This window comes from Crocodylus porosus, unplaced genomic scaffold (assembly GCF_001723895.1).
Source record: "Crocodylus porosus isolate Cpor-Errol unplaced genomic scaffold, CroPor_comp1, whole genome shotgun sequence".
Classification (NCBI taxonomy): domain Eukaryota; kingdom Metazoa; phylum Chordata; order Crocodylia; family Crocodylidae; genus Crocodylus; species Crocodylus porosus.
Genome location: NW_017728949.1, coordinates 23,814,846 through 23,842,844, shown reverse-complemented (window position 1 = coordinate 23,842,844; position 27,999 = coordinate 23,814,846). Strand labels below are relative to the sequence as shown.

Genomic DNA, 27,999 nt, shown 5'->3' with positions numbered 1-27,999 from the left:
ACTGTCAGGGCGGCTAGGATCTGGAACCAACTTCCAAGAGAAGTGGTGCTGGCTCCTACCCTGGGGGTCTTTAAGAGGAGGCTAGATGTACACCTCGCTGAGGTTGTCTGACCCCAGTACTCTTTCCTCCCATGGCAGGGGGGTCAGACTTGATAGGGTCAGAAGGGACCTGAGCAGATCATCAACTATGAAACCTGATATTTGCTTTTACTCCAAAGCAGAATGCATGCAAGACCACTCAAGATTTAGAACCTTAAGACCCACCCATATTAGCCAGGAGCCCAGAGGTTAAGACATTAACCTATAATGCAAGAGACTCAAGATAATCTGTATTCTGAATCAGCCAGACCAAGTCCTTGAAGCCTATCAATATCTCAACCTCATGTTCCCCAGAAATACCAGGACATCAGGAACACAGAAAGCATTAAGTGTCAGATCACAGTGTCTCTGCTGTATTATGGTTGTCTGATAAGGAATGGGGGCCTAAAAACAAACCTCTGTATAGTTTCTCCTCCCCCACCAAGGAAAATCCCAAGGGTCAGGGGAAAAAAAAAGAAAAAAAGAGGTTTAATGACACTCCATCTGTATCATTTAATTTGCCCTTCACTGCCTCTAAACCCGTTGCATCCTGCCACTACCATGCTTCCCCTTCACCCATCCCCGCCAATTTCCTAATCTCAGTTCCTCTAGTCCATTTACTGCATGCTGCAAGATCCCATTAAGGGTGCCATGCCACCCAGCCCACCCCTGTGAGAGCAGGTAAATGCCCTCTTTCCTCATCTGGTACTCTGAACCTCCCCTAGCTACCCCAACATTACCTGCTGCTGCCCATCCCCACAGGCAGCCCCTTTGCCAGCTGCCTTCCATCCATCTCCCAGCAGCGTGATCTGCTGCAGGAAGGCAGGTGAAACAATGCTTTGAAGCCTGCCTCATCCTCTCCACTCCCCCATGCTCAGAGGGCCAGCTGAGGAGGTGGTGGCCAGCAAGGGACCTCACAGGATCAGCAGCCCTGGACCCCTCAAGTACTTGGAAGGGAAAGAGAGGGGAGGCTAGTAATACGAAGGGGAGGTTTGTTTTATTTGAAAAGCAAAAGGCTCAAGGAGTAAGATGAGAAGATACCAGCTGATGAAATCAAGAAACAGACTGCCAACTTGTTTCTCATAGTCTGAGCAAATGTCAATGAGCAGATTTCTGAACCACTTCGTCTCACAAGCCATAGTTTGTAATTAGACTACTGCTATTATGGACTTTTACAAGCTTAACAGAACTATGGCTCCATCAAGAAATGCAAGATGAACATACTTCTTTAAAGAAGAGGGCAGAGGAACTGCGTGATAAAACACATTTGCCTTTGAAAATGAATCTGAGCGGACCCTACATGCTAATGCCTTGCTTCATTAATGCAATTACAGTCACTCACTGGGATTAAGGGAAGGCAGAAGCACCTCCAAAACTACACCCTATGGCAATATCCTCTCATCCGCCCATTATTACCATACTGTAATTAATGAAATCAAGCAGCTGACGGGCATAAAACTAAAAATATAATGGGCTTCCCTTGAGCAAGAGCTGAAACCCCCTTGCTCTCCTGTCATCTGAGAACAGGAAACAAGAGCAGCCACATGGTTTAGCTCAGGGCTCAGCTGGCAATAAAGGCTGTACATCCTACACACCATCATTTCTTCCCTCATGCTTTGCAGGCAAGTCATGAAGATGTTTCCCATCTACAGAGCCTGGAGGCAAAGGCTCCCAAGAAGCTGCTCCCCTCAGAAGAGCTAGTCACGTGCACCAGCAGTTCAAGCAAAGTGTGGCCCTCGGGATTTTGCTGGCGCCATGCCTGCCTCCCTCCCCCTTCCCCCGTTAAAGGAGACAAATGAAGAGAGCTCCTCCCTGTCCTGCCGGAGCAAGGCCAGGGCGGCCGTACAGGGGCTGCGCGGCTACCTTGGGCCCCATAGTGAGGGCGACGGCGTCGGCCAGCAGATCGACCCCCTGCAGCATAAGCGCGCGCGCGTCCGGCCCAAACTTCACGTCCTTGGCGTAGGCGCGCGCGGAGGGTGGCGCGAGGGCCCGGCCCAGCGGCCGCAGCCGACGCAGCGCGGCGGGGACACGCAGCATTTTCTAAGAAAAAAACAAACACAGCCTCAGCCGCACCGCCCGGGAATCTGGGCCGAAACCCCGCGCGAAACTGGAGGACGGGAAGCCCCGGCCCGCACCGCAATCGCTATCCGGTCCCCCCACGTGCGCACCGCGCCAAGGCTAACGACACGGCCAGGAGACCGCCCCCCTCCCGATGTACGTGCGGCCGGGCGCTCTCTTCACTGCAGAAATAAGCAGCAGCAGCAACCCCAGCCCCAGCGCGGAGGCCGCGGGCACCCCTCACCAGACGAGCGGCGGGCGCGAGGCGGCGGCTGCGCGAGCGGGCAGGCTCTGGCAAGTGCCTGGAGGACGCACGGCGCTTTCAGGCTATGCCCCTCCCCCCGACCGGGCAGCGACCCATGTGCAGCTCCGCGCGGCCGCCCCGGACCTAGCACTGCGGCCCTAGCCCACCCCGCCGGGGGAGGGGCCGCACCCACCAGCCAATGGCTGCAGCCCCTGGCGGGGCGGGGGTGGGGCTCGCGAGGCTAGCCCGCCCCGCGCATGCGTTCTGGCCTCCCTCGAATGCTTCAGACAGGTTCCGGGGCCCCCTGGTTCCAGAACTTTCTAGAACGCTCATGCTCGCCAGGGGGTCAAAGGGGACATAACGTCACTTCCGGGTGGTGGAACTTTCCGTAGTCGGTCGGCGGAGTATTAAAACTGGCTTTAAGGTCGGCCGTGGCTAGAGTCCGCCCCAACGGCTGCGCGGGCCCACGGGCGAAAATAAATCAGCAAATCCAATCCAATCCCCCTCTCGCGGCTCCACCCCTTCTGTCATCGCGGCGAGGAGGCAGAGCGCTTGCGCAGTCGGTGACCTTTTCACGTGTGGCCGCAGCGGGCAGTGTAGTGTGTGGAGAGCGGCGGGCGCGCCATGGTGAGTGCTGCGGCTGGTCTAGGGCTGTGCTCGGCTGTGCTCGGAGGGTGCAGAGCCGGGCCGTGGGTAGTGACGGCTGTTCCTGCTCGGGCGCGACTTTAGGCCACATGCTGGGAATGCCCGGGCAGGGTTCGGGGGCTTGGCCCTCTCGTGCTCCTCAGCGCTGTCCTTCTTCCGCCTTTGCCTGTGGCGGGATCGCTAGAGCCGGTGTCCCGGCCTCGCTCTGCGGCCCGGCCCCGCGCCCGGCTCGGTTGGTTCGGACCAGGGGGCGTTTTAGTTCGGTTTGGACCCCCCGCCGTTCTCCCCCGGGCGCGGGAGAAGAAAGTGCCGCGTTCGGCGTGGGTAGAGGTGGCACCGCCACGTGCTGCTGCTCGGGTGCCCGCGACAGGTTTGCCTGGGCAGGGCGGCCCCGGCTTCCAGGACGCCCATTGAGCCGTGTAGTAGTGGCGACAGCCCCGGGCTTGGCCCCCCTCTCTCCCCTAGCGGCTGCCAGATCTGGACACTAGTGGAAACTGCTGGAAAGGAGCGGAGCCCGCACCACGTGACTAGGCTGGGCTCCCTGCTTGCCCGCATGGTGCGACTTGCAGGCTCGCATTTAATTTTGGCTCTGTGATCTCTAAATGTTTTTTGGGTGATTTCAAGACCAAGGTAGAACAGTAAGCTAAGATGTACGATAAAAAGAAGCCTTGAGACTTCTTTGCACAGATCAGTAGATCAAATTAGCCATATTTCTACAAGAATGCCAGGAATCTCAATACATGTTTTACTTTTCCTTCTAAAATGTCAATAACAGGTAAGGTGCCATGAGTGAACTTACACCTCTACATAATATCTTTCTGGAAGGGCATGCATAATGGATGAAATACTGAACTGAAGTAGTGTAGCAGCCACAACATGTTCTTTGTATCTTATTTGTGTCATGAAGGACATGAGTGAAATAACTCCAAGGAGAATTGCCATCAAGATCTTTTCTTTTTTTTTAATGGTAGCCAAATCTTGATTTCAAACTTCTTTAGATGAAAATGCACTTAATAATCAATAATACTTGTAGCGTTCCGGGCATTTGAAGCAGCCATGTATAACTTAGGCAGGTTATCTAAAAATTTACCTATCTGTTACTTACATGAGTTAGTTATTTAAATTCTTCTACATCTTTTTTTCATTGGATGTCTATTACAACTATTTGAAGGGGGGGAGTAGGTTCATTTCTGCTATAATAAATTGTGCGTGATCCAAAGAGGTACAGAGCTTATGCAGTTTGATTAACTTGAGTGCTCAACATCTCTCTGGAGCCTGCTACTAGCAAAATAGTTTGCGTTTTTCAAGTTTTTGGGCTCGCAACCTTGTTGCAGTGTTATGTGAAATATTCCTTTAGTCTATAGCGCAGCATATAAAATTCCATTTTTTTAACAGGCAGGACAGGCATTTCGGAAATTTCTTCCCCTCTTTGACCGTGTTCTGGTTGAAAGATGTGTAGCTGAGACTGTAACAAAAGGAGGCATCATGCTTCCAGAAAAATCTCAAGGAAAAGTGCTGCAAGCAACAGTTGTGGCAGTTGGATCAGGATCAAAGGCAAAGGTAAATATGTTAGAGCTGGAAGCCTGTTTGAGGGGGAAATAGTAATTGTGGTGGGATAATTCGGGGGAAAAAAACTGTTGCAGCATACTTAGTAAAGTTATTGCATTTGATCAAAACCATGAGAATAATTTGAAGAGGGATTGGAGGCAAAGGAGCCAAGAATTGAGTCCTAGCATGGTTCTGAGCAGGTTTTAGAGCAGTCAGCAGTGGTGTCTGATGCTATGCTAAACTAGACTTTTCTGGAAGAAAGAAGTCTGATACCTGGCAAGCAAGGGCTTTCAGCATAACTTAAGCATGCTTTATGGCAGATAAATTGCATACAGGTTTTTATAGCTGTTCTTTGCAAATCAGTTCACAAATATTGAAGACTTAAGAATATAAAACAGACTGTAGTAATTCAATTTTTTTTTTTTTTTTTTGCATTCTTAAAATCTAAAAGTTGAGTTAAGCTACAGTGAGCTAAACTTGCTTTACTCATTCTTCTAAAAAGACAAGCCCACAAAACTTCCTTGGGACAAGCAGTAGAATGCTTGTAACTCTCATGCAATGCCTTTGCTTTACTTTGCCATGTGTTCCTATGTAGATGTAACCAGAGTATTAAAATAAGTTAACTTTAGTTGTATCATGAAATCCATTTATAATTGACAGTCCATAATAATATTTAACTTGTGTAAAACATACCATGTAAGCTTTAACTTAAGTTTTGTTGCACAATTCCAAACAGCTTGCCCACCAAATGGATGTTAACTGTTCAAAGTAGTTTATGAAACAAGTTTTTTAGTAAGCTCTGAATTCAGGTTACAGAAATAAACTAATTGTAACTTTTTTTTACTTGCACTTAAGAGATTTTAAAAGCTGTTCTTATAACCTGTCTGGTTTGCCACACACTTTCAGAAGTCTGTCTTGTCTTTGTTTACAGGGGAAATCTGTTGACTTGGCTTATATTATACTGAGACAAATAAACCCTATGCTCTCATATTAGGGCTTTTCTGAATAAGAAATCTAAATTTTTAAAAAGAACGAATTGTACAATGAAAAGTCTTGGAATTTGAATTCTGAATATTAAATCCTTTGGTACCCAGGTATAGCATTATGCTAATGTTTTGAAACCAGAAAGTGGAGCGCATTACTCATTAACCTGAACTGTCTCTCTCTCTCTCTCTTTCCTCCCCCCCATCTTTTTATGTTAGATTGCATATATTTTTATAATCTGGAAGTTTGGTTTTTAAACTACAGTAGTACTTTGTGTTGTAAATAAACTTGCATTTTTTTTTCTTCCCTTCAGAATGGAGAGGTCCAGCCAGTCAGTGTTAAAGTTGGTGACAAGGTTTTACTACCAGAATATGGGGGTACCAAAGTAATACTGGAAGATAAGGTTTGTCTAAAATACTTAATAAAACTAGCTTAGCTTGCACTTAACTTGAGACTGTCTGTAAAGTCCAGTTGATTACAATATATAGTCCAAAAAACCCCAACATTGATTCTTCAAGATGTGTGCCACTAATTAAGTTAAAATACTAGAGCACCAATAACAAGTTGGTTCTGAAGTGTATACTGTGCTTCCCCTACTGGAAGAGAAACCCTACACCCTCAAATGTTAGGGGAGAAATACCTAGTAGGAGTGATTTATAGGATGAATTTTGCTGAGGCGGGGAGAAGATTCCAGAACCTCCCACCACCAAACTTGCAGGAATTGATAAATGCGGTCTCAAAGGTTATTCTAACTAGACAAAAATTATCCTGGTGCTTGTCCAAAGGGGCAAAAGCATCCTCTGGAACAAAGGTAACCAAAGGTGCATGATTTCTATACTTCAGCTGCCCCATAAAAGCCCTTGGGTTAATAATTCCTTTGATTGTGTAATATTAACTCTCACGTTTTAATAGTTATTGCAGTCATGATTTATAACATTTAGTGCCATTTACTTTTGTGTCAGTGCTTGTATGCTATTTGGCTCTGGATATTTATTCTTTTTTTTTTTTCCTTTTCATTTGCAGGACTACTTCTTATTTAGAGATGGTGACATTCTGGGAAAATATTTGGACTAAATTTCTTGTATTGCAGCAGTATCATGAAGTCATCCATTCCACTAAACTGTCGAATTTTTTCATCATGTAAATAATTTTCTGTTGTTTAGTTTATAATAAACAGATATCGAATCTGAAATAACTCGTACAATCTCACTGTAGTGATTTGGAGCACTTAAAATAAAAGGATGTGTACTATCAGATAAACATTTCAGTTCCTCATCTTTTAGAGTTCAACAGTAAAAAGATAGTGATTGTGATTTCAGTTATTTTTTTTAAAGAATTTTATTTGATAACCTCTACATTTTTCGATGGATCTAAGACTTCTGTAGCAAAACTACAACAGGCTTTTCATCTTTCCTGCCTTAGTGTCTGTTTCTACTCCCCTGGAAACAAAACTGAACTCCCAAATGCTGTGTCACACAGTAACACTTTCTGTGCTTGTCTGTAATGCTATTTTGTTTCTAGTAAATAAAGGTAGCTTAGTATTGGCACAGAAACCTGTCAGCCAGGTGAGTGTTGTGAAAACAAAGTGAAGTTTGAACGTACTAATTACAGCAATTTTGGACCTTCCTTGTTTTAAGTAACAGATTATCATCTTTTACCAACTTTTTTGGCTTGTCTGAGTTTATTTTTGGTTTGGTAAAATGAATTTGTTGCACAAATCTGTACTTCATAAAAAAAAATTTTCTTAATAGGGAAACTTTGAAACAGATCTGTGCAAAATAAAGTTAAAGGTTCTTGGAAAGTATTTAGTTTAAAGAGGTTTTTCTGTAGGATTTTTTTAGAATTAAATAAAGAAATTGAGCTTGAATTACTAAATTGGCAGGAGTCTCAACAATAATGTCTGCATGGAGTAGCATTTTTTTTTTTCATGGCAGTTAGGACACAATTCTGAATTCAGCTGGAAGAATAAAGACCAACTGTCTTGACATCCTTACCAGCTCAAGCAAATGTAGCGTATTTACCTAAATCCAAGATGACACTGAATTTAAGATGAGCCTACTAATATTAGATTCTGTACATGCTAGTAAATTGTCTATGTATAGAATCTAATGGAAGATCATCTTAAAGTAGTTTTGGGGGAGCAAGGCAGGCAACTTTTCTCTTGCTGTCTGACCTTTTACTGCTCTCATCCTTGAGCCCCTGCCCTGCAGATTCTATACATAGACAATTTACTAGCATGTACAGAATCTAATATTAACAGTAGGCCTAAACACTGAGTTTACTAATCTATTAGTTGCAGGGGCACAAATTTAAGATGATTCCCACCCCCAATAATTAGTTTCTTTACATGGAAAAATTATTAATTGGTCATAGGGGGTGTAGTTTGTAGCCATCTTAGTTTAAGGACATAGACAACTGGTCTAATAAAAGATATCAGATTTACCCAAAGAGTTGGTTTATTGGATTTACCCAAAGAACCTTGTCTGTTTAATATATCATAAGTTTTCATGTACATCTTAAATTTGTACCCCCTACAACTGCAGCAGGGGGATAGGTGACAGGGGCTGTCAGGTGGTAGAATGGGCAGTGGGTGTCAGCCAGTTTGCCTACTAGCACCTGTCCCCCCTGCACTTGCTATCACTCTTCCTTCCCCAGTGCTGCAGCTCCTACTAGGTCAGGCTGAGGTAGGGACTCTGCTGGCACTTTCAGCCATACTTGTGAGCTGCCAGCACATGGCTTTGAACTTGCCAAGTGGTGAAAGCCCCTGGGCAGTCCTGGCTTAGTTCAAGAATCTGGGCTTCCCTAGGGCCCATGTTAACAATTAGTTCACCATTTGTATCAAACAGGACAACTGGGGGCTCCAGCTGGGCCAGGACTACCTTCATCCCAATGGGGACAATCACTTGATTGTCAGCAAAGGGGCTGGGCACACTACATCTTCATTTTAAGGCACCATACAAACCAGCTGCAAAGATGGGCTACATTAATTGTGCCATAAACATAATACATGCCAGGGGCACCAGTGCTCTCTTCCTTAGCCTCAGACTCTCAGGCCCAGCATCTTTTTGAAAATCAGGTTATTAATATGCCTAATGTGGATATAGCTTTACTGTTCATTAAGTTTAGTACCTGTAATAACAGGTACTACTAACTCAACATGCAGTAACCTGCACTACTGCACAGTAGCATCGGCGCATGCCTTTTTAGTGATACTAATGTGCAGTAGACTAATTCTACTGTGCATTAGCACAATAGCATAGTTTTTGCAGTGACATGCTAATGCGCAGTAGAATTAATCTACTATGCATTTAGCATTTCATGTACATGCACCCAATGTTTGTAAAGTGTTTTGTGGGTTTTGAAAAAGGATTCTGTAGTTTAAAAGTGTAAAGTACTGATGTGTTCCTGAACCCAAACTATAAAGGGGGGTTAGGTCGTCTGTAAAGTTTGCAGATCAAACCTTTCTGCAATATGAAGACCATTAGTGCAGAACATTTAATTCTTTCAAAACAAGGCTATCGCTGTAAAAGGATACTTCTATCATTAGACAGAAACAGTGATCTATCTGCCACAAGTATAATTTTCTCAGCAGTGGCTGGATGGCAGGTTATTGCTGGGTTTTACTTAGAAGGGGAAGACTAGTCCCAGATCTGCGATGGCAGGGTGTTTAGGCTGCTCCTCTCATTGTCTTCTATACTGTTTCATTGTCCTCAGGGGATGTATAGGTGCTCCTATTTAGCCCCTCTCATTTCTCTGTATGGGTGAGGATCTCCCAGCCTTTCCCAAGCTGTATCTGAACTGGAAGGGAGAGAGAGGCTATAATAGCGATGTTTTGCCCTTTTGTCTTCATTCTACACTAGTAATATTGCCATTAGAAGCAGCTGTAATGTCTGCAGGAAATCTCAGCTGCCCTATCCAGTTCCAACCCAAGCTGATGTAGGAAAGTACTTGAATAAGGCTTTTCCAAGTGAGGAAGGGACAGAAAGTAATGATCAGAGGTCTCTTTTAATGCAATAAATAAAATATTGGACTGAGTTTCATTCATAAGGTGAGGGTTGGGTTACCAATAAAAAGAGACATACCTTCTCTTTCATCTTAGCTAAGAAATATTATTGATTCCTTTTTTTCTTCCTTGACTTGCAGGAAATACAAATGGGTTGCAGACTGATGTACATTGCCCTTGACAGAGGTTGTTAGATTGCCCCTGTTAGATTTATTTGCATTGTGGAAGCTCCACTGTCCTTGAATTTAAAAGTCAGGGACAAACACAGATGTTAAAAACTAGACTTCTCTGTGCTTTAAATGTTAAGCCTTGACAATTTTGTCTGGTGGAAAAAAATGGTGCTTAAGGTATAGAACCCAGCTAGTGATGCTTGGCTCTACCCTATTCCATGCTTAACTAAACAGAATGTCATCAGGATGATAGCAAAACTTAAAAGCCTTTTTATCTGGACTTGCTGTAACTCCTGTAAATGATCCAAGTGGCAATCTGCACACAGAGCAAAAGTGTAAAATGATCTCACACTGAGAAGCAAAGTGCATACAGTAGAATTTGAAACCTTTAAAATTGGGAACTGGCAGAATGGAAACAACCTTTTTTTAGGGAGTGCAAAGAAGAGAGCTTTAATGTGGAGTAGTTGTTTAACATTGTTTGGTGTCTGTTTTATTCATTGGAAAAATAACTCTTCCCTCCTGCTCCATCTCCTTTTCTCACAGTTGTTTGCTTTCCTCTGCCTGTAATACCTCATCCTCTCTCCCCCATTTCCTTGCCTCTGCCTTTCTGTCCACATAGATAGAATTCTCTTTTCTCTTGTTCAGTTTCCCTCTGATATCCCCTGATAGTTATTCCAGTCCTCTTCCATAGCTGCAGATCCATGGGAGGATCTAAAATTTTGACAAGGGGTGTGCAGATGGTGAGGGGCATCATCACGTATGAAACAACACATATTTTTCTCTAGTTAAAAATAAACTAGAAGCTTTACTACTATGCCAAGGGCCCTGGGGCTCTATTATTCAATTTAAGATTGGAGCAAAAATAAATATAACTTAATTGGAATGAGTTAAAAATAATCTGCAGGGCTGTGAAATAGGATCTTCATTACCAGGAGCAACTAACAGGCAATAGAATTGCAGAACAAAGGTTAAGTGGTGGAACATCAAGACCATTGCAAAGAACAGAGGGTCCTTGACAGCTGTGGAAGGATGAGTTTAGAAGGGATGGAGTTTAGCCTGCATGGACCAATGGGCAGGCTGGATGAAGTATGGCAGGGCTGCACACTGCTGGCTATCACTGCCAGGTGACATAACGGGTGTGTCTACACGTGCATTTATGCTGGCTTAAATTACTGCACAGTAGGTGGGAATAGGTCCACATCTACACATGCAGGCAATAAAGTGCATTAGTGCCGTGTGTAGCTCAACTTTTAGAGAGAATGCTTCTAGACAAGATATTTAAATCAGCGAGACCATTTATGGGGGGGCTAAGAATCAAACTCTGTGTGGCAGCCCCATGCATTCAAGCCAGATCAGCTCACCAGGCCCCTTCCCCTAATCACTCCTATCCTTCACGGCATTTCAAACTGCTTGCCACACAGACCCATTGTGTGTGCCCCGTGCACGTGCAGGTAGTGGTGTCCGTGGCCTAAGGTAGGATGTACATGTGCACACCTGCACCCACACACCTGTGGACAAGTAACAGAAGTGTCCCCAGGCAAGGCCCGAGCCCCTGGCGCGGGGGCCCAGCGACGCGGAGCGGAGTGAAGCGACCGCCTTGGCTACTGCCTCCGTCTCGCGCCCAGGGATGCTGCTCCAGGGCCCACACTGCCCGCTGGCGCCTCAGCCCCGCCCCGCCCCGCCCTGGCGGCTGCTCCGCCCCCTCGCGGCGTGCCCGCAGTGCTACCTCCCTCCCGCTGGGGGAGCTGTTCCCTGGTGCCGGCTGTTCCGCCGCCCCGCGCACTCGCTCCTCCCCGCCCCGCGCGCCGTCGCATCCGGGTCCCGGCGCCGCTGGCACTATGGTCATGGCGGAGGGAACAGCAGTGTTGAGGCGGAATAGGCCGGGCACCAAGGCCCAGGTGAGGCGCGGCCCGACTCGCGCGGGGGAGCCTCTGCCCAGGTCCTGGGTGGTAGCGGCCTGCGCGGCCTGGAGCCGCCGCTAGGTCCGGCCGTGTGAGGCCGGCAAGGAGCGGGCCCGGCTCGGCCTAGTGCGGGGGAGGGGTGCAAGGAGGAGGACCCGGGTCCCGCGCTGGCTCCGGGAGCGGCCGCCGCCGCGGCGCCCTTTGTGTAGGCGATGGGGATGTCGGTCCTGTGAGAGTAGCGCCTGTGTCGCGCCGGTGGGAGCGGGGCGGGGGCCGGTCGCAGGCTGCGCCGCGCTCCCCTCAGGCGAGCGAGCCCCGCGGCGCCGGAGGTGGAGCCGGGCCGGGGCCGCGAGGGCTGCTTCGAGGGACGCACCTGGCTCCTCTCCCGGTTCCTGAAGTTAATTTGATGGTGACAATGGCCGGCGCTGTTGACAGCGGTTGTTGAAGCCTCTCGGGCTGAGGCGGCCTGTGGGCTCTCGCCGGGCCTAATTGAGTCAGGCCCCTGGGGTGCGGATCTCCCTTGCCTGCTACTTGCTCATTCAGGTTAGCCTGGAAGAGGAAGTGTAGGTGCAGGCACCAAAACCTGCATTTTGGTAATAAAGGTTTGAAAGCAGGTGGTGGGGCAGCATCTTGCTTTGCTCATATGAGAAGTATCATAATTCCAAAGCAGCTTGGGACCTGCTGGCCTTCCCTCTGCTGTCACACAAAGGCAGAATTAGTAAAACAAGAGTCTGGGGAAAAAAAGATCTTTTTGCTAGATCTTTGGGACTTGCTCATTTTCAGCTGTTCTGAATAAGTTGCCTTGTATTAAGTCAAGCATGTGAAAACTGTTTTTAGGATTTTCAGTATTTAAAAAAAAAAAAAAGAAAAAGTGATGCAACTGCCGTGCTTAGTTCTAGTTTGTTCAAATAATAGATATGGCGTAGACATAGCTGAATACCATTGATTTGTTCCTTTGTCCAGAGGATTAGTTTAGTTTGACAAGAGTTTGCTTGTTGGAAAACGCCTATTGAGTCATCCAGTCAGTCTCCCACAACTGCTACTGCATGTGCTGTAAACCTGTCTGTTCTGACATCCCAAGTAATGAGAGCATCTTAATTACTAAATCTTAGTGAACACACATATACAATCGGCTTACATGTCCTTTCATCCATAAAAATTGTGTGTATGTGAATTACTTTATCCACTTCTGAAACATAGGTACTTTGTATGTGGGGACTACTTATTAGACAGCTTATTCATAACATCTGAAGTACCAAGTGATGGTAAGGACTGATGTCTATACAGTCGATTAAAAATGAAGATGGGGTATTGAGTAGGCCAAAAAAAGTGTGATTAGGTGTGTTTGTAACCTCAGTAGTTACCTAAATACTACATCTCAACCCATAGATGGTACAGGTACTCTTCACACAATGACATCCTGGTTAACGTTGTTATTATGTCACTGATCTGTTAGAGAACATACTCATCTAAAGTCGCACAGTGTTCAGTTATAACACTATTTGGCTGCCACCTCCTAGTAGGGAAACTACTGTGGTGTAATTGGATTTGCTTAACATTGTTTTGCTTATCACCTTTTTTTTACTTGCTAGTCACTTTTTTCTAAAATGTAATTACAACGTTAGATGAGGAGTAGCTGTAATTCCAGCAGCACATCTGAAATACATGAGTGGGTATTGATTATTGCAGTTGTATATGGACAGTGGGATTGAGTGTGTGCTTAGCAAATTTGAGGACAACACCAAGTTGTATAGAGTTGCAGACGTTCTGCGTATTGTCCAGAATGACCTGGATAGAGTGGATAAATTATCTAGAATTGATCACATGAGATTTAACAGGGGCAAGTCTTGCACTTGGGATGGAATAATTGTGTGCACAAATATAGACTGGAGTATGACTGACAAGGCTGCAGTAGTGTGGGGAAGGACCTGGTGTTATTGTGGACCATAAGCTGAATAGGAGACACAAAAGTGTTCCTATTGCAAGAAAAACCAACAGTACAGTATGCTGGGTTGCATTAATAGCAGTGTCACTTGCAAATCAAGGGAAGTGATTCTTTCAGCACTTGTAAGGCCTTGCCTAGAGTACCAGTGTTCAGTTTTGGGCCCTGAACTTCAAGAAGGATGTGGATAAGTTGGAATGAGTCTAGTGGAGAGTGACAGAAATGATTAGGGGCTTGAGAAGCATGACTTAGGAAGAAAGAATTAGGAAAAGCTGAAAAAATGAGGGTTATTTAGTTTGGAGAAGAGAAGATTGAGAAGGGATTTAGTAACAGTTTTCAAACACCTGAAGGGCGATTTATATAGAGAGAATGGAGAGAAGCTGTTCTCTGTGGCCATACAGGACTACATGATGAGAAATGACCTTAAGGTGCTGCAGAGGAAACTTACGTTGGAGATTAGGTAGAACTTCCTGACTATAAGGGTGGTCAGGCATTGGGACAGGCTCCCTAGAGAACCTGTGGATCTCCATTCCTGGAAACTTGAGAGCAAGTTTGGCAGACACTTGGCTGGGATGGCTTTGAGAAGGTGGCTGGACTAGATGACCTCATGTGGTCTCTTCTGGCCATGCTTTCCTATGTTCCTAAACTGGGTAGCCAAAAAAGGATCATTTGGCGGACCATATCTGGCTCTCTGGTGGGAACCTGAGGAGGGAGGGCTGTGCGTTGCTCTGCTGGAGCTGGGGTTGGGGTTGGGCCTGGCCACACAGCATGCAGACTCTTCTGCTTCCCTCCCCATCCCCCGCATCTGGCTTTCTATTGGTGTTACTGGGCAGAGGGGGCTCTGCTCAGGGCGGGCCTCTGACTTTCCAGATGTGGCCTGGCTCATTGTAGCGGGCAGGTGGGAGGGGTGGCCATTTGACATGCTGCATTACACCTTGTCCCATGCAGTTCCGGTTGCTGGTGCCCACGGTGTCAGGACTGCACAGCACCAACAGCAAGCTGGGGTGTGGGGGAGGGCATGCATGCAGTGGGGAGGGGAGGAGTCTGTGTGGCCCCAGCCGCCACAGAGTGGAACAGTGCAGGGCACAGCCTTCCCTCCAGACTCTTGGCAGATCAATTAGCATCTTCCTGCTCCTCCTTCCCTGCCCTCAACAACTCACCAAAACTCATTAAGTGGCCTTCCAGACCAAATACTTGCCCACTTCTGTCTAAGTCATCAGTATAGTTCTCTGTAGAACTTGGACTTTCCTTTGGGGTCTTCAGTCCTTTTCTGATGCCTTTTAGTGTGTAGAACTGTGGAAGCAAACTGTTTAGAGCCAAACAGTACAGGAAAGGATTACAGCAGTAGAGTAGGTATGGAGGTAATAACAACGACAGTAGGTCAAGTCAGGCAAAGCATCAGCTTCCATTTCAAAACATTATGAAATAATTTTATATACATCCTTTATTGTAAGCTTCGTCTTACAGATCTATGAAGGTCAACACTGATTCTGTTTAGTCCTTGGGTGCAACAGACATGTTTTTCTTCCCCCCCCGTGGCTTTTTAAATTGATTTAAACCTTGCTTTTATTTTCATAGGATTTTTACAACTGGCCTGATGAATCCTTTGAAGAAATGGACAGCACGCTTGCTGTTCAACAGGTATCTTTACTTCTAAGAAATATTTTCTACGTTTAATTCTCCAAGTGGTTGTGATTTTTGTTTTTTAATATGGAAAAAGCCATAGGGCATGTTCTCTGCCTGCTCTCAGTTTAGCTTTACAAAATAACTGAAGGCTCTTCTACATGTACAGTTTCACCGATCAGACTTAAAGGCAAAGGCTTTATTTCTGTGCATAGGAAGTTTCATTCTCTTACTAGTTTTCATTCAGTGAAGATATTTTATTATTTACTCGCTGCATCTTGGGCCATCCTCTTATACCTACCATAATTCTTCGTGTTCTTTTACCTTAGTCTGTCAGTTTAACTGTTTTTCTAGTTAGATGTATTGCTATTTGCCTTGCTCACATCCTCTGTGAATCTAAGAGGTCCGAAGAGCTAACAGTAAGGGGCCAGTTCTAAATATAGAGTCCTAGCATTTTTTGAAGGATATTAAGAAATTATTAATCTTTCTTCTCAGTATATCCAACAAAATATAAGAGCAGACTGTTCCAACATTGACAAAATTCTTGAACCTCCTGAAGGCCAGGATGAAGGTGTGTGGAAATATGAACATTTAAGGTGAGAATTTTTGTTTCTGTCAAAATACAGGATTTGGAAACCCAGCGTCTTAAATAGTATTAATAGGAATCTTTATAATAGTCTGATTTTCGTATTATAAATATATATTTTTTGTTTCTGTAAAAAGTTATATCTACAGAATGTGGTACTGTTAAACCTTTCAGGATTAATTTGTTGTCAAGTCATGAGGTCATATTTGTGACTATTCCCTTAAACTCCCAACTCTGTTTAATGATTTGGCATGCTGAGTATTTTAGTGTTTGTCTTGTTTAAAAAATATATATTTTTAGTTTGCTTCAAAGAATGTGATCAGTTGCTAGAAAAAAGCAGTTACTATGGTCTTATTAATTAAAGTACTGAATTCCTGCCAGGTTCTTGTTGATTTGTACACAAAACACTATGGATATTTAATAGTCTGTTAAAGCTTTATCAGTCACTTCCAAAAATATGTTCATAGTAAAACACGGTCAAAATTTGCTCCTGATAATTAGTTTAAAAGGCTATCCTTTCCTTAGTAGGATCTTGTTAAGTCAGCTGATGCTCAAAGCATCATTGAACCAAAAAAGCTGAAGAGTATCCAAGACATGTGCAGGAAGGCCATAAGGGTTATGGACAGGTGTGTGGGGATGGAGCGCCACTACCCACCACCCTGTGCTGCTGCCTCCCAGGAGCAGGGCTGTGTAAGGGCAGTGGCGCCCCTCTGTGGGCTGTGCAGGCACTGCCTGGTTGGTCAGATGCAGGGTGGGGCAGGGAGCTTGCACATAGTGACGGGCCCTACTGCCATCCACCACCCCACACTGCCACCGCTCTGCATTTGGCAGTGCGTCATCTCCCTCCCTTTCTCCCACCTGCTCCAAGTCTGGCTGCCAGAGGTACACTTATTAAAAGAAGTTAAAAACCCCTGACACAGATGATCAACTGCTTCATTTTAGAGAATGATTTTATTTTGGTGATGCGTGCATATAAGTGTGCACAGCAGAAATCTCTGACTACTTATTTTACTTTATCACAATCACTTGGATTCTTAATTAATGAGTACTCTGAATTTTTGTAGTAAGAAACTGTGTGCTAGCTATGTAATCATGCAGTTGGCACATAGCAAGACCAAGAGCATACCATTTGCACTTGGAATTTTTACAGTGTATTTTTTCTTTAGCTTGAGAACCTGCAAAATGCTTACCATGAAAAATATCAAATGGCCAGCTACCACTTATTAGTCACCCCTGGATAATTAGTCATAAGTGATAAATTAACCAGATTTTGCTGTATGGCTGTTGTAATAGTCAGATTTTAGAAGCTCTCCAGCTTTAATCATATGTCAGAAATAGCTGGACTTTCTAGTATTAAATCCAAAATTTTGTTTTGGCCATGAAGACTACATATTTCTCACCTTTTGTTAAACATTATGTTCTCAGTTATTGTACCAGTTTTTTCAGAGGAATTAAATTATTAGGATAATATTTTACCTTCTCTTTTGTGTCATAGCTGTTTTATTGTTTAAACTGGAAACCTCAGAGACATAAGTAGCATCTGCGTTACTGATTTGATATTCTAGAATACCTTCAATATTCTGCTCACCAATTTCCTCTTTTTCCTGTTTTGTTTTTTGTATTATTTTGCTATATTTAGTATTCTAGTGTCCAGGAAAACAAAATGGGTTGTTTTCTGCCCCTCTTAGTTTGACTTGTTTAATTCTATCAGCTATTTTTTCAGGAATAAGAATAAATTTGATCTGGTAATTTTATCCTTCCCAAATATATTTTGATCTATTTGGGGGTGGGGGGGAGCAGTTATTTTGTTATTTTTTTTTATTTTTTTGAAGCTGATCATTTTTCTTTCAGGCTTAATAATCTCTAATTAGGAGACTATAATTTGTAGAGGGTTTTAGGTATTTGAGCACTTATTTTAATATGGCCATACAGACTTCTAGAAGCCTGAGTCTTATTTTTGAAGAACCATGGACAGGTACAAAAATTATATCTTAATTAGTATGGCCTAAGCACTGAACATTTTTTAAATTGGCACATGCCTGAGAGTGAGGCTATCAGTCGTGTCCTGTCCCTTCCCCCCCCCCCAAGCTCCTTTGTTACACATCAGCTCCAGCTGGCTTAAGGTGTGGTATTCCTGGAAGTCACAGTTGATTAGGAGTGCAGCTGAGTCCACAAAATTGGATTTCAGGCTATGTAACACAATAAAATAAGCAACATAATTAACAGTAAATAGCAAAAGGACTGATTTAAGGAATCACTTTTTTTTATAGTATTGCTGAATTTGAGATGAGTTTTTGGTTGTAGCTGTATTGGTCTAAGGACATAGGCAGGCAAGGTTCTTTGGGTAGATGTGATATCTTTTATTAGACTGAACAGTTGGAAAAAAAGAGAGACTTCCTGTGCCTGAAGAAGGGCAGTTGAGCCCGAAAGCTTGCAAATAACTTTTTCCCAGCTCCTCGGTTAGTCTAATAAAAGATATCACATCTACCTAAAGAACCTTGCCTGCCTGCTGTATTTAAGGGTATTTACATTTTCTGCAATCAAGAAATAATAGCAAAGGGAAATATGTAAAGTGTAGACTTTCCTATAGGAAGAAAAAATTCAATTTGACAAATAAAAATTAGACTACAGATACATGACTTGTTCTGAATAAATAATAGATGAAATATTCTTTCTTCTTTTTGTATTCCTGTTACCTTAGTCTTCCCTTGCTTTTGTTCTTACCGCATCTCTTCCAAGTATGTTTTGCATGTTTTCTCAACTATGTGACACCAGTTGAAATTACTTTGAATAGCTGTTTTTTCCTCTTCTACTTTTTCTGCCCTAGAATATACCCATGTACTATAAACTGACCAAAAGATTTAACGCTCTGTTGTTCTGATGCTTCCAGTAGGGAAACTGTTCATTAGTTTTGACCCTGTTGCATTTAAATTTTTAGACAATTTTGTCTCGAGCTCAATGGACTTGCTGTCAAGCTTCAGGTAACTCATTTTGTGTTCTTAAATTTTGTTTACACCTGTGTTAAATACCAGGTTGCTTTGTATTTAAGCTATAAAGCTAGTTCTCAGGGATTTCTAACTCTTAGCTCATGCATTTGTGGTTGTCAGTGATTTTTTTTAGAAACATGGCTTTAGGATGCTAGATGACTTCAATTGATCAAGTAGTTTAGGATTTATTTTTTCTTTTACCTTTTAAGGAATTAAAAATGTTCAAATATAATAATAAATATTGCTTTAACTGTTGGCATTTTTTAAATTAACCGAACAATTATTTCAACAGAGTGAGTGCCACCCAGACACATGTACTCAGATGACAGCAACTGAGCAATGGATTTTTCTTTGTGCTGCCCATAAAACTCCCAAAGAGGTGAGGATGTGTGGAAATACTGCCTGTAAAGACTCAAATCTTTTGTTTCAGGGAACATGTGTGCTGGGGTGGGGGGAGGGTTGCTTGTTTTCCATATACTTCCTAAGAGCTCATCTGAAAAGAAGAGCAGGGAAAGAGTTCTTTACAATAGTGCAGACCATTGCCTTTTCTTCTCTTCATATGGATGAAATCCTGGAAGCATAAAACTGTTATTTTCCTTTGGCAATAGAAACCCCTTTATTTTCCAGCTTCTCTGACATGGTCCTGTTGGTTTTTAAGAAAGTTTAGAACAAAATTGGATTTGTTTTCCTGGACTGATGGTAGAATAACTGGTGTAAGTACTTCATCCTGCTGGCCCTGTTTGGATACTACTAAAACACTAGCATTCTTCCAGCTTTTTGGAATTTCTGCATTATTCAGAGTTTTCTTAAAAATGAACATTGTTGAGCCCTACTTCTACTCAGCCAGTTATCTCAGGATTCTTGGATCCAGGCTCTCCACATCTTCTGATCTGAAAATGTTTATCCCTAAGAGATGATGTTACTTAAAATTCTCCTTATTTAGTAATAGGCTGGAAAGTGTCCTCATCCTCATGTGACATAAGCTCTTTTCAAATACAGGACAGAATTTTTATTGAACGCTTCTCTCTTCTATATAATTACTAGTTGTTTTACAGTCTTTACTCATTGCTAATGTTTTGTTTTTTAAGTACTTTAAAACAAAACAAAATTTTTAATTTTGTCTAGCTTTGCCAGTTATGGGTCTCTTTCTGTAAAGTCTTTAGCTTGCATTATCAATTTGTTACACTTGACTTAGTGTTGATTGGTAGCTGTTTCTTCTTTTTAATCATTTTACCAAGTTGCTCTTTTATTTTTTAATGGTTGCTTTCATATTGCAGTTGAACTAGACTGGGCTTTTAGCTAGTTGCCCTCTTTCCTGATTATGAAATAATGTTTTTGGTCATTCTATAGGCGTCTTAAAAATAATGAATATATATGTATTTTTCTCTTTTTTCCCCCCTCAGTTTCAGTCGTCATTTTTCTTGGCTTTGGGAAAATGGTATTTTTGAAGTACTAACTGTGCGTATATGTAGGTGAACTAAGGACTGTCCTCTGTCCCCACTAATACAGTCAGCTTGTGATTGATACTTTCTAGTGTTTCTTCTAGTACCAATCTTGTGGCTATGCCAGACAAGAAAGCTGATATTTGTAACAGTTTCTTTGCCTCTGTTTTCTTGAACAGGGACTGGGATATCCTACCTACCAGAAGTAGGGACAATCTTGGGGATAGCTCTGTCAGGTATTCAGTCAGTGCAGATGTAGTTAGGGATCTTCTGGAAGGGCTAGACATTTTTAAATTCACAGGTCCAGATGCCCTCCATCCAAGAGTGTTGAGGGAGCTGGCAGGGGTCATCATGGAGCCCTTGGCTCGGCTGTATGAGCATTCGTGGTCATCTGGCCAGGTCCCAGGGGATTGGAAGCTGGCTAATGTGGTCCCAATTTTCAAGAAAGGGAGGAAGGAGGACCCAAGTAACTATTGGCCTGTAAGCCTCACCCTGGTACTCAGGAAGATCTTGGAGAGAATCATCAAGGAGCACATCTGTGGGGGGCCTGCAGGGGAGATCATGCTTAGGGGCAATCAGCATGGGTTCAAAGGCAGGTCCTGCCTGACCAACCTGATTGCCTTTTATAACCAAGTTACTAAATCCTTGGATGATTGTGTTGCTGTGGACATAGTCTTTCTAGACTTTAAGAAGGCCTTTGACACTGTCTCTCACCCCATCCTCATCAATAAATTAAGCGACTGTGGCATTGATGCCTGCACAGTTACATGGGTTAGAAGTTGGCCGATGGGGCGCACCCAGACAGTAGTGGTGCATGGGTTGTACTCAACCTGGTGAGATGTGAGCAGTGGGGTACCCCAGGGCTTGGTCCTCGGGCCTGCATTGTTTAACATCTTATCAGTGACTTGGACAAGGGGGTAGAAAGGATGCTGTCCAAGTTTGCTGATGACACTAAGATGTGGGGCGAGGTGGATACACTTGAAGGGGGAGAGAGGCTGCAAACAGATTTAGACAGATGACAAAAGTGGGCAGATGAGAATAGGATGGGGTTCAACATAGATAAATACAGGGTGCTGCACCTTGGGAGAAGGAATCCACAGCATGCATATGGCTGGGGAGCTCCTGCCTTGAAAGCACAGAGGCAGAAAGGGATCTTGGAGTCGTTATTGATTCCAAGATGAACATGAGCCACCAATGCCAGAGCGCAGCCAGCAAGGCCAGCTGTACCTTGTCATGTATCCAAAGGTGTATCTCAGGCTGGTCCAGAGAGGTGATACTCCCCCTCTGTGACATTGGTCAAGCTGCAGTTGGAGTACTGCGTCCAGTACGGGGCGCTGCACTTCAAGAGGGATGTGGCCAGCCTGGAGAGGGTTCAGAGGAGGGCCACCTGCTTGGTGAGAGGGCAGCAGCACAGGCCCTACGAGGAGAGACTGAGGAACCTGACTGAGTAAGAGGAGGCTGAGGGGGGACCTGGTGGCTGCCTACAAACTCATCGGGGGAGATCAACAGCAAATAGGTAGATTTTCTCCCCAGCACCATCTGGGGTGACAAGGAACAATGGTAATAAGCTGATGGAGAATAGGTTTAGGTTAGAGATCAGGAGGCAATATTTTACAGTTAGGGTGGCCAAAATCTGGAACCAGCTTCCCAGGGAAGTGGTCCTCGCCCCTACCTTGGGCAAATTCAAGAGGAGGTTGGATGATCACCTGTCTGGGGTCTTGTAAACCCAGCATTCATTCCTGCCTGTGGCAGGGGGTCAGGCTAGATGATCTGTTCAGGTCCTTCCTGACCCTAGCTACTATGAATGATAAATTTATCTTTTATCTCTAGCATTTAAGGTTCAATAGGTATAATAGGAAAAGGGGGAAAAAAGTACAAAACGTTAATTGGAATTGATCTTGGCATGCTCTCAAGTGGTTTTAATATAGTTTGAAAGGTAGTTAAATTGTCAGGCCAGAACTGATTGAAGTATACATAATCTTTGAATTGTTTTTCTAGGTCCTAAGGCCAATAATGTTTAGTTAAATACAGAAAATCAGAAAAATCCCAAAATGATAACAAATTCAATAGTACAAGTTATCAACCCTTTTCTGGGGTGCTAAACTCTTGTTTGAAATACTTCCAGTAAGTGAGATATATCATTAATTGTGTTGATACTACATGATGAAAGTGCTTCCGTCCCATTCACTTTGAGCATCAATATATATATATTTTTTTTAATATATTTGATGATAATTTTTTTTTGGCTTGGTCTGCTATGATGCAAACTAGGACTGGCTTTTGCATATAAAAGGTAGGATAATGACAGTCAAAATACTCTGGTACTTCTGCTTTTCCAGTTTGTTTCCTCTTTCAGACAGAATTTCTGGGGATGGTTCTTTGTAGAGAGGGTTCTTAATTTTGCTCTTTTTGACAGAGGACTTCTGCGTTGTATCCCTTCAATAATTATGCTTTAAAAAAGTAGTGTCTTACCCTTCTTTTTCTAAATTTCTTATAGTGCCCTGCCATAGACTACACCAGGCATACACTTGATGGGGCTGCATGTCTTCTGAATAGCAATAAATATTTCCCCAGCAGGTAAAAACCTTTAAAAAAAATAAGTCACTTTATGTTAATTAGAAGATATTGTTTGCAGTGCAGCATTCCAGTGCTAGGCAACACAGTATACTAAAAATAGTAAAACAGAAAATACAGTATAGCAGAAAATTTAAATGTGGCAATCTATCCACAATTGAAAAGCTCCTGTCAATAGGTGCTTGGAGATAAGATGCATATTTCTAAGAGGCTATATTTTCAATCTAATTATGTGGTTGTTCTCCACCCTCTCCCCATCTGTATCCCAAATCACTAGGCCGCCAGTTGAGAAATCATGCCTGGGTAGAGGGAAGGAATGGCAGTGGCTCAAGATACCTGCCAGCACTATATTCTGTTTATAAAAAACCTGCAGCAAGCTAGTACTTCACAAATGGGGATGGCGGAGTGCACATTAAGTGCATTCCTAAAGTAACCTCCATACTAGGTTATGGAAACTTGGCTAGAAAAATAAAAGCTTGTCCCTCTGAGGAGGAACCTCCATGTAGTCAAGTGATCTGGTTGGGGTGAGAGGTGGGTGGACCTGTCATTTCCCTGTGTCAGAAATGAGGAATCTAGCCCCAACTAGACTGAAAGCTTGTAGGAGGAGCCAACTTGCTATTTTTTTCCCTTTTACTAAATGCTTTGAGCAGTGAATAAATATAAAAAACATCAGTCGTCTATAAAAACTAATGGGTGACATTTCCACGCAGGTTTATTTAATCTGGTGTAGCAAAAAAGTAATTTTACATACAAGTAGTTACTCAGAAATGTTTGTGTGCTGATTTCTTTAGGTTTGTCAAACTGAATACTTTCTGACATTTAACTTGCTGCTTACAGGGTTAGCATAAAGGAATCTTCTGTAGCCAAATTAGGATCAGTGTGCCGTAGGATTTACAGAATATTTTCACATGCTTATTTTCATCATCGTCAGATATTTGATGAATATGAAGTAAGTATTTGAGCACTTTCTGTATTAATGTTCTTTATAATTATGTCCAGCATTGCTCTTCTGCAACTGTTGTATCATTTTGTAACACTTCCTACAAAGTACACTTCTAGCCAAGAAGTCAACAAATCATAACATGTGTAACAGCTGAGAAATTCCATATTGTGAAGAATTTTTGCCTTCAGAGTGGAAGGGGAAGTTAAGAGGAGTGGGTGGCAGTAGAAGCCTGAATTGTAGTACAATGTTTAGCAGGTTCATCAAGCCGTTTGGGAGATGGTTTAGTTTCTTGAGCTAGGGAAGATTATGCATAGAAGAAATCACACTACTATAGCTTAGGTCACTATCTTGAGTTAGCTTTTGACTTTGGACTAAATCATGGTACGTTATCCAAACTAAATTACCTAACTGAAATGTAGATATGTATAATGCCTGATGGCATTCTTAGTTATGTAGAAGCTTTATATGTTCCTGAAACTTACAAAACCAAGGGTACAGTTGTTTATCCATCAGGATTTTTTTTTCATTACAAACTTCCCACATTTCAGTTTGAGAAATTTCTTCTCTACATATATCGGAATGCATTTTGTTGGACTTTAAATAAGATGTTTTTTCCATTTCCAGAATGAAACCTTCTTGTGTCACCGGTTCACTAAATTTGTAATGAAATATAATCTGATGTCCAAGGATAACCTGATTGTACCAATTTTGGAAGAAGAAGTGCAGAATTCAGTGTCTGGGGAAAGTGAGGCATGAAGGGAATTTGGTACAGAAAACTGTACTGAACACATAATTAACATAATTATGTACTGTATATATCATTTTACACACTTCAATCATGTATCCTTATAGCTTTGTTTAGTATACACTTTGTATGCTGTGTTGTTGCCTTTTAATATGGAAAGTACTTTAAGTTATTCATGAGCTGTATATTCATCAATGTGGCACTCATGGTTTTTAAATAAAAGTAGCATTATCTGTTTATAATGCCTGTTAATAAAAGAATTTACAGTTCTGTAAAACTGCTGCTAAACAATCATTGGATTACAATCCTCAGATATCTGATTAAAAATGAGTGAAGTTTCACACAAGCCATTTTCTAATGAAGTAGCAACATTAGCTTTATTTCTGAGTTTAATACCTTAAATTTAGAATCCTGCAGGAAGCTTCATGTAGTGTAGCTTAATCCTAATCTTGGCTCTGTCTTTTAAAGAAGAGCACTCTTGCTTAAAAGACTTACTTATGCTTTTGGATGTGCATATGTACTGCTAACAATTCTGGTGTGTGTATATCCAAATATTAAACATAACTACAGTGTTAGTAATGTCAAAAGGATAGATTGACTATGTTATCAAAACTGTAATCTTGCTACGTAGGAGATGGTCAAGTATTTTCTAGACTTGCCTTTCTGTAATGATGGAGGCTTGCTGGCATTGCTGAGGGGATGTGTTCTGTCTGATAAAGGCAAATAAACATTTCTGCTCTTCTATCTACAGCTTCTCAAAAGAATAGCAGAGTCTGAATATAACTTTTTTCTTGCCTATTGTAAAGCACATAACGGTTTATATCTGGACACATTTATGGTTATTGCTTACCGATTATACCTCATGTTACTACTATTCATATTTACACTACAGAACAACATAGTATAATCTTGCTTACATTCCTATCTAAGTATCTCCATTGAAAATGGAACCCTGCTTACATTTGTTATAGTTTGATCATAGTCTGTCTCATCATGAGACTCTTTTCTTTCATCCATTCATTTGGGTTATACTTTTTCTGAGTTGAAAAATCTGTGGTTGAATTTCACCCCTTTCTCCAATGCTTACTTTAAGCTATTTGCAGATTTGTAACAACTCAAGTTCTATGAGTGCTGCTTAATTATGTTGAACTGTTCCAAATTCAATAGAATTAAATGTTTAAAAACAAAACAAAATGCTATTATAGCAGACTTATTGTGAATAGTGTACATGAATGCAGTCTGAAAGCATTGGCAGTTTTCTTATTAAATGGCTTTTGTTTAGATGTTCAGAATAGTTTTAAAGTACATTTGCTTTCCTCAGATGGTGTGTGGGCCCTGTTGAAACATGTCAAGGTAGGCCTTAGTGGCTGCTGAGGTGTGAAAAAAAACAAACAGCGCTTTACCGGAAAAGGAAGTGCATTAGTTTGACCTGGGTCCCCAGCTTTATAGACTGGGTGCTTCAGTGAGGTTTTTTGGTGCTTTTGTCTAATAGCTGTCTCAATCAGCTATTGGAGAAAAGTGTCAAAAAGTCCCACTGAAGCGTCTGATCTATAGAGAGGTTGCGTGAGCCAGACCAAACTAATGCAGTGCTTCTTCTGGGCACACACTGCTGAGTGCGGGGGCACACCAGGCTGAAAGTAAAGTGGTTTTGTTTGTTTTCATATCTGTAAGCAGCTAGTGTGGCTGTTTATAGAACTCCCTCTTGAAATTATGCTTCCTTGGAAATGAGAGTTCATTTATTTTTAGTAGTTTCTTTTTTGTGATGTACTGAACATGCCTTATGTAATTCTATACAGAACATTAAAAGTTAAGCACATCTTAAGTAGCTGTACCACCTGGATCTAAAGGGAACTTAAACAATGAGGAAATGGAGAGACTGAGGTCTTAAAGTGCTCTCAGCGCTGTGTTTTTTGGGCAGCTATTGTCTTTGGTTTAAAAATTGTATTTAATGGTCAACAGGGTTATTGCACGAGATATGATTTTAGTGACAAAAGCTTTAACCATTGTCTACACATTTAACTGCTGTTTGCCATGTACAGGCCAAATAACCTGATTATATTTGTATCTTTGAAATTCTCACTAAGAGTAGAGGATTGCATTTTGGAGATAGTAAAATGTACTTAGCTTTATAACAATCTGCTGTTGCAAGACATCCTCAATTGGTTTCTGTTGCAGTCATTTATGACAGCCTTATATTAGTCAGAGTGACTGGGACAGGCAAAAATCTGTTGGTATTCACTGCTAACCACACCTGTAAATTTTTAAGATGAACTGGTGCTCAGGACTGCAGTAAACTCTTAAGCTTTTTTCCTCGTTTCCCCTCATGCTTTAAGAATTCTAGTAAGAAACTTTGAACTGTTAAACTTGTTTCTTATTTGCATTCAGATTGCACTGTAAAGTTAACTCATTATACTATCTCTGCTGAATATAAAAAGCTTAAGTGAAACACTGGTTGTATTTTCCTTGCTGTTTACATGACTACTCTGACCATGTATACACATGTGCCTGAATGGTACTATAGCAGTTCAGTTAGCCTAGGCAAACCATTGATTTGTAATAATAGCAAATATATTACCAGATTAATTTAGTAATTTACATTCTACATGACAGGGAAACAACAGCTACATTGGTCCTTGATATATATTGTAAAAAGAGGTTAAAATTAAATTTTTTCTTTTTCCATACCAGTATAATTTGCTAAATGATTATTTTTTCCTCTCCTCCAAGAGTACACATAACTGGATACTTTTCTGATTTCTTAAGTAAGTTCTACTTTCTAGATACAAAATGCATGTTGAGATCAAACAATATTTGTTTAGGATATAGAAATATAGGATTTATTTCAAAATCTAGGATTTTTCAGCATCCTGGAATTTGGATTTAGGCTTCTGCAAATAATTCTAAAATATGAAGTAAATTAATTGCAATTATTTTCATAAGGTCATCTCTGAGAGTGCAATTATGACAGTGTTTCAGACATTCAAGTGGCATGATTGTAAGTAAAGGATTGTAACCAATGACTTCTTAACTATTTGTTTCTTTGTGTTTGTAGTTTGATTTGCAATACATATCCACAGTAATTTTTCTTCTCAGCTTTTAGTCATGCCAGTTGTTTGAATTTAGATAATGCAAATCGATTTTGTATATCTAAAATCCTGCTACAATTTCCATTTTCTTGAATAAGTAGCGGGACGTTGATAAAATAGTTTCAATTCACCTTTTCCTCTTGTGCTGGGAAGGTAAAAATACTAAAATACAAATAAAATCTGACTAGCTCTTGGCAGCTTCAAAATCTATCTCTGGTTTTTGTGCTGCATAAATTCTTGAAGTTCCCTAGCCAAAAATGGTAAATCTAGTACATCGTAAACTCTGTGATAGGTATAAACTGTAGCCTAAGCCAGATTTCTAAGTAAATTTTAGACAGGTAAAGTTATGGAACTGTTCATCATTAAATTGATGCGTTTACTATTAATGGCAAGAAAATCCCAGTCACAAATACAGAAAGGATACTGACTACAAAGAAACA

General features: G+C 42.2%; 2 protein-coding genes across 4 annotated transcripts in view; one reads left to right on the top strand and one right to left on the bottom strand.

Annotated features, from left to right (window-relative positions):
- HSPD1 (heat shock protein family D (Hsp60) member 1) overlaps positions 1 to 2,118 on the bottom strand; it is a 13,435-nt gene extending 11,317 nt beyond the window's left edge. Inside the window, exon 1 of the mRNA XM_019553723.1 lies at positions 1,942 to 2,118. Coding sequence (XP_019409268.1) covers positions 1,942 to 2,115 — 174 coding nt within the window. The 5' untranslated portion in view covers positions 2,116 to 2,118. The remainder of the gene's footprint in view (positions 1 to 1,941) is intronic.
- Positions 2,119 to 2,899: 781 nt separating this feature from the next.
- On the top strand, positions 2,900 to 27,999 carry LOC109322652 (MOB-like protein phocein). 3 transcript variants are annotated; one of them, XM_019553729.1, is made up of 9 exons: positions 2,900 to 3,007; positions 4,421 to 4,585; positions 15,152 to 15,214; positions 15,692 to 15,792; positions 18,721 to 18,763; positions 19,062 to 19,148; positions 22,709 to 22,788; positions 23,623 to 23,734; positions 24,353 to 27,999. In XM_019553729.1, exons 1-9 carry the CDS (start codon positions 3,005 to 3,007, stop codon positions 24,482 to 24,484), a joined length of 786 nt encoding a protein of 261 aa, XP_019409274.1. In that variant the 5' UTR covers positions 2,900 to 3,004; the 3' UTR covers positions 24,485 to 27,999. The 3 variants fall into 3 exon arrangements, with proteins under 3 accessions (XP_019409274.1, XP_019409273.1, XP_019409272.1); XM_019553727.1 differs by lacking the exons at positions 2,900 to 3,007; positions 4,421 to 4,585 and adding an exon at positions 11,522 to 11,628; XM_019553728.1 differs by lacking the exons at positions 15,152 to 15,214; positions 15,692 to 15,792; positions 18,721 to 18,763; ... (2 more) ...; positions 23,623 to 23,734; positions 24,353 to 27,999 and adding exons at positions 5,871 to 5,960; positions 6,581 to 6,755 and having other exon boundaries at positions 2,910 to 3,007.